The 12340-nt window shown below is 25.6% G+C and overlaps 1 protein-coding gene across 1 annotated transcript; it reads right to left on the reverse strand.

Annotated features, from left to right (window-relative positions):
* Window positions 1421–1890, reverse strand: LOC109329890 (monothiol glutaredoxin-S10-like). Its single transcript, XM_019563769.1, has one exon. The coding sequence runs from the start codon at window positions 1747–1749 to the stop codon at window positions 1441–1443; it is 309 nt and encodes a 102-aa protein (XP_019419314.1). The 5' UTR covers window positions 1750–1890; the 3' UTR covers window positions 1421–1440.

Genomic DNA, 12340 nt, shown 5'->3' on the forward strand with positions numbered 1-12340 from the left:
GATAATTGCATCTCACTTTTACATATATACCATCGAATCCATATCCACGATTTTATTTGTTCCTCATATGGACATCTATATTGTATTTATATATCTTATATATTTTTTTCTCTTCCCAATTTCAATCACTTCATCATCATAACACAAAAGTGGGAATCCCTAATAGAGTGTGTGAAGTGAATGGAATTGTTGAGAACAACTTTCCCCATAAACTACATGTCACTTTCCTGCCACGTGCTACCCATAAAATTTGTCAAACTTTATTCCAAAATTAGTGGGTATGCATGGATGCTCATCTACGTAACTCAGAATCTTCAACTTCCACAAATTTCACTATTACAATACCGGCTATAGAATTGCTTAGAATATATGTATCATGAAATAATGGTTAAATTGGTGATGTCAAAAGAGATGCATGGCATTTGGTTTGTGTAGACTTGTAGGAATGATACTATTTTCACCAATAAGAGAGTGTGTTTGGAGGAGTTAGTATGACATCAAATTTAAATCTTGACTTTGGATCAAAGTAAGACTCAATTCTACGAATATGTCTTGATTTGAATGGACTTTAAACCCAGTTTTTAGGCTAATCTTCTTTTCTTTCCTTAGGTTTTGTATTTCTCGTGACTTTTATTGGGTGAGTTTTGTAATCGAGATGTTCTGGTTTCCTCTTTTTTCTATGTTCTGTATATTCCTTTAACTTTCCATGATAAAATATTCTGCTTAGAAAAAAAGTTGTTTATGATATATATATATAATAAATTTATAATATATAATTTAATTACTGATATACTGACCAACCATATTACAAATAAATACAGGTTTTGAATTCTTAATATGCTATTATGAAAAATATAAAAAAATCATATATTAATCAATTTTAATGATACAATACAATATATTTGACCGACTCTAACCAACATTTGATGGTTTTGATCGGTTTAATTGTATGTCCAATATAGTTGTTATACCATAGCAATATAAAGTTTGGTTTTCTAGTTGAACCAGCCATATAATTCCATCTTAATAACTACCATTATCTTCTTTATTTTCATATCTCTATATCTTATCTCTCATTAAACTTTTCTCCATACCAATGGGAGTTATATTATATCATCAACACTTGAGTTCTTCTTTTCTTATTGTTATCACTCAATATCTATATACTACTCATGATTTATCATTTCTTTTTCATCAATAACATGTTTCACTCCAAAACATTAGTATATTATAACATTGCACCCAAAAAGTGGTACCACTCAAAATTACATTGGAGTACACTTTCAAGAAATTATTTTGGTACAATGCATACTCTAAAAACCTCCGGGAATTATAAAAAAAAGAAGGACCTTGGTTAAGATACTATAATACAAAAACTTAGCATATATATATATATAATTTGAGACCATGTTTGGTTGTGTGCATATGACTTAATAATTTCTATAGCCATAGTGCACCAGCATCTCTGAGCATTCTCTTGAGTGAGCCATTAAGGTGAAGGGTCATAACAATGTTAGCTGAGCCAACAAACTTTCCACCAATGAACACAGCTGGGACAGAAGGGTTACACCCTAGTCTCATTAGAGCCCACTCCATTTCTTTTCCCCTCGAATCTTCATCTAACTCGTATATTGCTGGACCAACTCCTTGTTCGTAAAAAAGCCTCTTAATTGCATGGCTCATCCCACATGAGCTCTTGCTGAAGATCACCACTGCCTTTTGCGATGCCAATTTCGCTATACGATCCATCTATATAAAATATAAATGTATATATATTTTAATTCTAAACAACTACTTAGTGTAGTTATGAGAAAATAGAATGTATAAAGATGTTTGAAATGAAAGGTGTTAGTAGGTAATATATAGTGAGGGAAGTAAAATTAGGAAGATGGTTTAATTTGTGATATGATTGAAAGTTGAAGGAGCTATGTATTTATATAAGGTTATGAGTGAGGAAATATGCATGATTGGGTTACGCAATGTTTGGTATCCAAAAGAAGTGGTAACATGGAAAAAGGTAAAGGTTCTTTTATTATATAAGTTGATGCCCAAAATACTATTTGATTTGATAGGGACTTGTGTGGTGTTGTGTTAACTCATAACTCAATTAGCAACTTGTGTGAGAAGACAAAGTGAGAATCTACTTAGGCCATCAAGAGAAGCCAAACACTATCGAAATGGGACCATAAGAATTAACTAGAGGGAGGGTATGGGAGATGTTAGGTAGTTAAAGAATAAGGATCTTTTGTCCTAAATTATGTCTCAAATCATATATTATACTATTGAAAATATATTATGTTAATTAAAAAAATTATATTCATTACTTTTTTTATTTTTGTTTCACTATTTTTAGTGTGAGACATGATTTTGGACAACAGATCATTCTTCATATTTCGAGTCGACAAAAATATCATTGATTACGTGGGTGTGATGGTGCATAAAGAATGTCAACTTTGGATTGGAGAATACATAACACGTGGAGAAGTGACTCTTGACGGGGACCAATAGTTGCATTTCTTGATGTGAATATACTTACACTATGATTTTATATATGTAATCAACAATTTAAGGGTTAAGTATAGAACTAATTGAATGTTTCTTTTATTGGTAATCATTATGAGGGCTTTTATTGGTGACAAACTTTGAAAATGACGATGACAATTTCATATTGTATTTAGGGATTTCTTATAGACTATTTCTTTTCCTGCGAGTAGTTTTGATTCAGAGTTATTTTGTTTTTTGTTTTTAGAACCGTTCAAGTTTTATTTCTCTCTTGGTTTGGTTTGAATCAAACTAACCCATAGAACCAACCAAAATTACATTAAGTATTTGATTTATTTTAGTAATACTATGTTGTTATGTGTTTCACTTATAAAAACAAAATCTCAATACTGCAATGTTTTAAAAACTAACATTGTATGTTATTCAAATCAGAACAGTATGTTATTCCTGATGATAATGTTTGAATGATCACAAATCCTATCAAAAACATTTTATGCCTTAATCTAATAGGATTTTGCCTAATAATAAATAATACACCTTACTTAATTTCATATTAATTGTCACACTAACACATTTAGGTATTTGACAAAATATTATGAGATTAATATAAATGTATAGAAAATTTTTGGTATTGAGGATTTGGATTCTACAATTATAACATCTACTAAAATTGATTTTGAAGAAAGCATAGGGATAGGGGAGAAAGCATAGGGTACAAGGAAAATAAAGAAGTGATCTTTGCCCTAATCACCTTATTGCCATGTTTATTGATGTCTCCAATAGTATAACAAGTCAATCAAAATGTGTTATTTAATTAGATTTTTTTATAAAAAACATTAATTAATATTTTATATTATTTTAGGAAATGCTATTGGTTAGAGGCAGATGACATGATCTTTTTAAGACAGATGATCATTGTCCATTGCCATGGATCCCTATTTGAGAAGGGATAGGGGAGATTTTTTTGTCCAAGAAGTGTTTTTATTCTTCAAAAAAAAGAAGTGAAATACTCATGCTAGTGAATCATAAATAAATCATGTATATATAATTAATGAAAATTGCAAAGGAAATTTTGCATTCGAGGAAGGTAATTAAGATGACAAGTTGGAGGATTATATTTGTTGTTTTGTTTAAACTATATGTCTTCTTTACTTATTACAGGTAATTTTGCTCCATCTAAATAGGATCACTATGAGTGGCAACACTTTTCTTATCAAATATTTATCAAAATTGTATTTCTAGAATTTTAAACTGAAAATATTTGATTAAGCTAGAATAATATCATAATAATTGATTTACGTATTTGAAGACTTTGTTTCATGAACAAAAGGACAATGCAATGAAATCTAAATTTATAAAGAAAGTTGGTTTAGAGAGAAAATAATATAAGTAAAAATGTGATTTTATTAAACTAGTGTAGCACAAACTAAAACAAAAGTGTTTTATGGAGAAATATTGCAGTTAAAAAACAAAAAGAGACATTCTTTAATTTCTCAATATTTGAAGTTAACATAACCCAAAAATATATTGTATAAACAATAGTAATATTTGCACTTAATTATCAAACTCTCTTCTCTCATATTTTTTGATTTTAACTAGTAAACCAAGAAACACACACGTATATTTTTTTCAAACATTTATAAAAGAGATTTAAATACAAACCTTATTTTATAAGTGTTATCTTTAGATGCGTTTTGCTAGCAAAATGCCGAAAACAAATTACATATAAGCTTATTTAATTTTTTAAATAGGCAACTCCTAATAAATAGTGCTTAAACTTAATTTTTATGTTTTGTGTCTCTAATTTTACGTCACTTTAGTATTTAGTCCTTCTATTAGTATTCATTTAAGTGGTGACATAGGATCTTAGGTTTGCAAAAGCAAGAAGGAGAAGGAGAAAAATTCACTTTTTATTATTCAGAACCTAGAAAAACCGACTTACATATATAACAACCTTCTATAAAAGGAAAGTGGAAAAACTAACTTAACTAACCTATTAACAACTAACTACTATAAAAGATCAATGGGCTGCTCTAGAAAGCCCAATGCCCAAACACAAAGAAAGAATAGAAAGGAAGAACAAAATGCATAATATTTTGACATAGGATATTGTAGGATATTAATTATTAAATATTATATCTTTTAATAATAAGAAAATGACATAATGTCATTTATGAGTATCAAATTTATAGAGGAGATTTGTAGACTAATTTTTTTACATTTATATAAAAAAATTCAATTTAATATTCTTGCCCACCTAAACTGATAAAATATTATTTGTTTTTGTATAAAAAAAGTGGAATATATAAGATGAATGCAAGGTGATAAGTTAAACTGCTATTTGTACAGGAAAACTATGTGTTTACAAGGAATCCATCAGTGGTATGAAGTATACCACTTAAACTTTTATATGTGGTTGAGTACCTTGTGCTCCTTTTATATAATTTCTTTTCTTTATAATAAAATAAAATAAAAATTAAACTTGTATATATTCTTATACCCCATTTTATAGATTACACTTTCCATCTCAACTTACAATAGAATCCTAGCTTATCATGGAATATTATCCCACATTCAGAAATCAGAGTAAAACACATAGTATATATGCATTTGTTTGGTTAGATCACATATCCTTGATGTTGTCTTATTTTCTGTCCCAAACTAATCAGAATGTTACATTTTGTTTTAATTTTTTTTATTTATATAGCAATATATAATTGATCCGGAAGAGAAAATGAGACACTGATAGATACAAGTAATCATGTCTCATTATATTATACAACCATCACGTTAGGAATCCACTCTAAACTAATTGTCACTTGATATATTTTAGGAATAAAGTTATGTTATCCAAATTATATCTTATATATTATTTCAGACTAATAAAAAGCATTATATTGATTAAAAAAATTAAATATTTATTATTATTATTATTTTAATTTTATTATTATTGCCGGAATATCATATGAAGTGAGATTTTGAAACTGCATATATTTGTTGATATTTTACTCCTCTACCTCGTAAAAATATATATGCATGCAAATAATAAATGTTTTTTAACCATGCAATAATACATGATAGAAATAAAGTTATTTATGTTCATATGTTTTTTGAAGTCTTTTCTTTAACTTTAGTTTTGCCATTTCCAAAAAAAAAAGTGAATTTAATATATATGTACTAATAATATAAAACTTTTTTATACAGTCAACATTTCCATATTTATGCTATTTTAACCATTATTAATAATTAAATAAAAATAATATATATCGTATAAAAAACTTTATACTGATATTGTATAAATATTATATTAAAAAAATATTCTTTCTTTAATTCATTTAGAAGTTGCCTAGTATAATAGAGCCATGGAGGACAAGTAATAATACTAGTGAGAATCATATTTAATTTCGGAATATGTTTCTTTATAGTAATTAGAATGGGAATAAATCAACATGCATTACTAAATGGCAAAAGTTCATAATCGATGAGATTTTTTTTCTGGGTACCCAGCAATTTTTTTTGCTCTTGATCTATTTTTTATTAGAGATCCTTTCCATTTTTATTGTGCTTTTATTATGTCGTGTTAAATATTGGATGAGTCGATTCTCTCTGTCTAGTATCTTTAAAAAAGTATAACTTATATATGCTTGGTCCCTTCATTTACTTATCCTTTTCTTGAGAGATGAAGAATATAATATATATATATATATATATATATAATATTTTTGTTTAAAGATTAGCAATTTGTAATTTTGTATAGTTATGTACTTCACCAACCCACAACACCATAATTGGTGATGCTAGGATCCGCCATTGTATATCTCTTTATCTTTTCCATCTTATAAAGCTAACATTCTTTTACCAACTTGCTCCACTATATCATTCTCCTCTTTCATACTAACTTTGTTTTCTCTATTTAATTATGTATTGTTCTCGATGCTCCACATATATGATTTGGTTAAAGAGAAAGTAAAAGTTAAAAAATGCTTTAATTTCCCCCATTTTTTCCACATTTAAAAGCCTCTATTCTAAAGGGAGACAACAAATGGGAGGGGGTAGTTTTGAACCATTATCCCTTTATTTTCTTCAAAATTTTGAATTAGAGGAAGGATTTTAAGCAAAATCTATATTCTTCTCTTGCTTCCTTTATTCCCCTCCAACTAAATGCATTGTGCAATAGTATAATATTTAAGCATTAGTGGCATGGTTAATACATACGTAGAGCTTAGTATTAGTTGTATAAGGACATAAATCATTCTTAAGTAGCTAAGTAGAAATTCAATCAATAAGTATAGAATCGAGTTATCATAAAAGAAGTATAAAAATTTATCAATATCTAGAGGAATTTGAGCAATATTATGTCTTTCGTCAATAATTATAGTCTTTAAGTAAACATGGTTTTTTTACAAGTGATTTTACTTTTATAATTAGTGAGTTATCTGTGCATTTGCACGGGTAGTATTATTTATCATATGCTTAAGAACATATATATTATATGTGTATTGTCTCTCAAAAGAATTTAAAATTTTCTTATTTTGAAATTGATATATCCTTCAAAGTTTAATGCTCCTTATTATATTGTTCAACTTGACAAAGTTTAAATATATACAATAGCATAGGGTGGGAGAACTTAATTTTACGAGTTTAAAAATTGATGAGTTAATAGGTTGAATGTTTGATCCTCATTAGCATTACACATATCAATATAATTAGAATTGTTGTGTTCTTTTTCATCACCTAATAATATTATTAAGTTTAAAAATATTTGCATCAACAATTTAATAACTGATTGAATTGAATTATAATTATTTTTATTTGAAATTAAACTCAAAACATACTTATTTATTTGATCAATAATTTCAATAGTTGAATCAAGTAATGTCCTTGTTTATAAAAACTTTTTCATTTTTTAGTGATCTTGTTGGTCTGGATAAGTACTTTGAACTATGACATCTATTGTATTATCAAAATTAACAAATGTATATATCATTATATAAATAATGATGTAGTTATAAGAATTGTAAAGAAAAAATAAATAATATAACTCTAACTAATATAGATCAATGTTAAAAATTTTGTTGAAGTGATTATATAAATTACTAATAGTTTATTATAATATTTTAAAAATATGACATTGACTTGATTATATGTTTTCATCCACACAAGAATAATTTAATGGTCTGCAAGAAATAATAGATTACAGATAAAATAATTAAATAATATTAATTGGGAATATTTTAAAATATATTTAAATGTGCAATTACTACATATTCTATTTACTATATTTAAAATATCTTTTCAAAGTTTCATAACAATTTTAATACATAATTTTAAAGTAGGAACTAAATCATCATAATTAATGCCAATAATTCCTTAATTATAGGAAAATAAGCATTTGGGAACTTTCAAGTTTTCTCATTAATTATAATATTATAGTTCATTATATTAATAATACAATTAGATTCATGATATTAACGCACTTTAGTGATATTAAATAAGAATGTTTTAAGATCTATTTAAATAATTATTATTAAACATTGTTATTTTTATGAAATAAATTCACTATGTATCATTTTTAGCCAAATAGAATAACAACAAATTTTCTTATTAATTGTAATATAATAGCTCATTCTTTCTATTAATAATAACATTAGATTTCTGCTATTTAAGTTTGAAAAAATGATTAAATAATTTTAATTGAGAATATTTTAATATCTATTTAAATGTGTAATTACTACATATTTCATTTACTATTTTTAAATTATTTTTTCAAATTTTCATAACATTAAAATATAATTTTTAAATAGAAATAAAATCATCATTTTTTTATCGACAATGGTTATGATGTTAGTATTTTAGTGGACGATACTCAAACTCTCAATCTCTTTCACTCCACCCTACCTATCAAACTACCTTTATAACTTATTTTTTTATTTTTTTTAAATTTGCTATGGGTAAGGCTTGAATCCACAACATCTTTCATTACATTTCTTAAAAAAATTCACCTTAATCATCATAACACCTTATGACTCACAATCATCATTATATATTTGTTAATATTCATTAATTACGTTATCTACTTCACAATTGTTACGAAGATTCATTATATATTCCATAATTGTTCTGAAATTTACTGTTATAGTTTTTAATCTTCTTAATCTACTATCATTAATATTTTGTTTATGTTATATTTCATATTCTTACTATTATAATATAGCAATTGTAAAATATAATTATAAATTTCTTAATTACATTATATATTCCATAATTGTTATGAATATTCCTTATATATTTCATAATTTAGTTGTTCTTTCTGATAGGTTCTGGTTTATGTTGTTAATTGATTCTTTCGATTTTATAACTGCTCCGCAAATTTATATTCTATTTTTATAACGGGTACAAAAAATTCCAACTATTCCATTTCTTCATGAGTTTTAAATCATGTGTTATAATTCTACCAATTTATATTCATAATGAGAATTGTTTAAATTTTGAGAATCATAAATAATTTAAACAAAATATATTTCCTATTGTTACTATTATGATATTGCAATTGTAAAATATAATTATAAGTTCTTTATATACCCCTTAATTACATTATATATTCCATAATTGTTACGAAGATTCCTTATATGTTCCTTAATTTAGTTTTTCTTTTTGATAGGTCTTGGTTTATGTTATTAATTTATTCTTTCCATTTTGTAACTGATCTACAAATTTATATTTTATTTCTGTAACTAATACACAAAATTCCAACTATTATATTTCTTCATGAGTTTTGAATCATATGTTACAATTCTACCAATTTATATCCATAATGAGCATTGTTTAAAATTTGGAAATCATAAATAATTTAAACGAAATATAAATCCAATCAATTGGTTATCACAATCAAAGTTCATTAGTTATATTTCTACAAATTTATCTTCATAATGAAGAATACCTAAAATTTGGAAACCATAAATAATATAAATCAAATAAAAATAAAGACATTATTCTTCTCCATATATGGGAATGCTAAAAAATCCGGAAGGCGATTTCCAAAATATTATATTGGTAATGATATTTAAATATTGGTAATACAAATTTCTAAGCAAACAATAAAATAAGGTAATGATGTTTAAATAATATTTCCAAAAGCATAAATATTGAGTCAAAATGAGTGTGATGAACAACATATATACTAAAAATCATCGAATAGTGAAAATAAAATACAAAATCCACTAGTGAGTGAATAACTAACCATGAAATAAAAAATAAAGTATCAATAACTAACTATGATTCTTACCTTATTTCAAAGAGGATACAATGTAGATATTTCTGAAACATGCAAAACAAAAAAATTAAAATGATAAGTCTTTGAATAAAAAATGTAGAAGTAAAATGAGAGATGCATAAAAAGAAAATTAACCTACATAAATATTTTAAGGGAGAACCAAATTACAAAGCAAATAAATATATTAATAACAAAAATAAATATAATTTTGTAAGGGAATGTATATAAAAGGAGATTGAGTACTTATTATAGGTTTTTGAAGGTTTGGTCTTCCTTGAGGAAGATACCATTGTTTATCAGACTCTAAGGAAGAGAAATGTTTGAAGAATAGATCTACAAAATAATAAAATCAGTGAGAACACATCTACAAAATAAGGAAATAAATGAAAAAATAACCAAAAAAATCAATGATAAAAATAAAAACAGATCTACAAAATGATCAATAAAAAATATACTTTAAACATCATATTTACAAATAAGAATAAATCTACAAAACAAATAAAAAATACACTTTAAAGATGATGATTGGAAGAGAAAGAAAAAATGATAATGAAGAGAAATAATGAAATGAAAGAATGAAATGTAACCAAAGAAAAAGAAGATTGTTAGGAGAGAAAAATCGTTGAAGAGAAAGAGAAAGTCATGAATCTCAATACCAATTCAAATGCAATTTAAAATTAGTCATAAAAAATACAATAATTATTTATTAAATTATTACTATAGCAAATATAGTCACTTAACTTACAATAAAGCGGAGGTTAATGCATAAATTTATATTAAACAAAATAAATAACAATAAGAAAAAGATCAATTAGCTTCTACATATATATAGAGCTGGTTAATAGATAAATACCTTTAATTTGTAGGACCAATAACCTTACATCTGGTCATGGTGTATGAAGTTGCTGCTTTTTTCATCAAGTTACTATCACAAGACGTGGCGCCACGTGAAACTTTACATACACACAAAAGTTTAAGAAACACGATTTTTTTTAATAAGCATGGTTTATTATTACGTTAGTATTTGGTAGTTACGTAAGTTATTATTGAAATAGGTGAGTATATTATTAAAAATTGATAAATTTTAGGAAGAACATTACAATTAAATTTAAGTATATAATAAAATATACAATAATTAAATGTATTAGAAAACTTGATCCTAGTTTAGGACGGGAACTCATGTTGGTACGATCTTTTTTTAAAAATATTGGTTAAAGAAATAAAGAAGAATTATTATATGTGAATCTAACACAATATCTTAAAAATGTTAAAACATTATATATAGGCAACAATTATAGTATCATCAAGATTTTAACAAATTAACATATACCTTTGGGGAACTCAAACATATAAATTTAAACTTTTGGATATTAGAGTGATAGTTATCATTGATATATTCTTATATAATTGGTCGAATTTAAAGGTAAAATATAAAAGAGAAACAAACAAATATGAAGTGATGGATAAATGTTGGGGACCTCTTAGGCATCTAATTTATCTTTCATTGTTGGTCTTATTTCCTTGGCTTTCATTACTTGGGAGGACGACATGTCATAAAAAAATAAGAAACAATCACTTTTAGTTCATTTGGTTGATTCGAATATCAATTCTTGCATCATCTCAATATCTATGTAGCACTAGTCTAGCATCACACGCACTCGATTCCATTAAAATAATTTTTTTTTATTTACCTTTGTTGTTAAATTAAATATCAAATATTAAAGAAGTTGAATAAAAAATTAACATGAAACAAAAAGTAACTTAGCAATATAGGCTTGTAAAAAAAGACGCACGTATTATAATATGAATTTTCATTTTTTTTTCTTTAGAAAAAAGTTACATTACACTTACCTCCCATTGACATAGATTTACATTTTTCATTGAAATTAATTTGATTTACTTACTTTAGAGTTCTTTTTATTTATTTATAGAAATTGTCTTGATTTCACAAAGTATATGTGGATATGCATGCAATGATATCGTTTGTAAACTTACACAAGATTTGAACAATTATAATCAAGAGAATAAATATAATGACAACATATATATCCAATACCACTCCTCTAATATATAATTTGCTTGATATGCATCACTTTATATAATTGAAAATGATATGATTAAATATCACTTTTTAATCAATAAATCAACATCAAAATTTGGTGTATGCACATTAAAATATAAAGTGTAACTTACACATTAGATAAACTTTACTAGAGAGGGAGAGTAAATTATCAAGAAAACAATTTCTTGAAATATTTCATGACTTTTTTTATTTATGTTGAAAGGGGGTAAATGTAACTTTTGAATAATGCTACTAACATTCCAAATTATTCATCTATTCTTTATTAACTACAATAATAGTTGTGGTTTTATCGTATCAAATCAATACTAATTAGTGGTAAGTGACTAAGTGTGAATATATAATACTAAGAATTGTATTATCTCCAAAATAACTTTACTCCTCTACCAATAAGACATTGGTCTAGTAACATAAGACCTTATTGGATTCACAAGGTCAATGGTATGATTCCTGGGAGTGACACTTGCTGAAAAGGGCAACAACGA

The sequence above is a fragment of the Lupinus angustifolius genome, chromosome LG16 (genome assembly GCF_001865875.1).
Source record: "Lupinus angustifolius cultivar Tanjil chromosome LG16, LupAngTanjil_v1.0, whole genome shotgun sequence".
NCBI classification, from domain to species: Eukaryota; Viridiplantae; Streptophyta; class Magnoliopsida; order Fabales; family Fabaceae; genus Lupinus; species Lupinus angustifolius.

Bases quoted from the DNA above. Each gene is read 5' to 3' on its own strand.
- LOC109329890 (XM_019563769.1), bottom strand. From the start codon at position 1,749: ATGGATCGTATAGCGAAATTGGCATCGCAAAAGGCAGTGGTGATCTTC.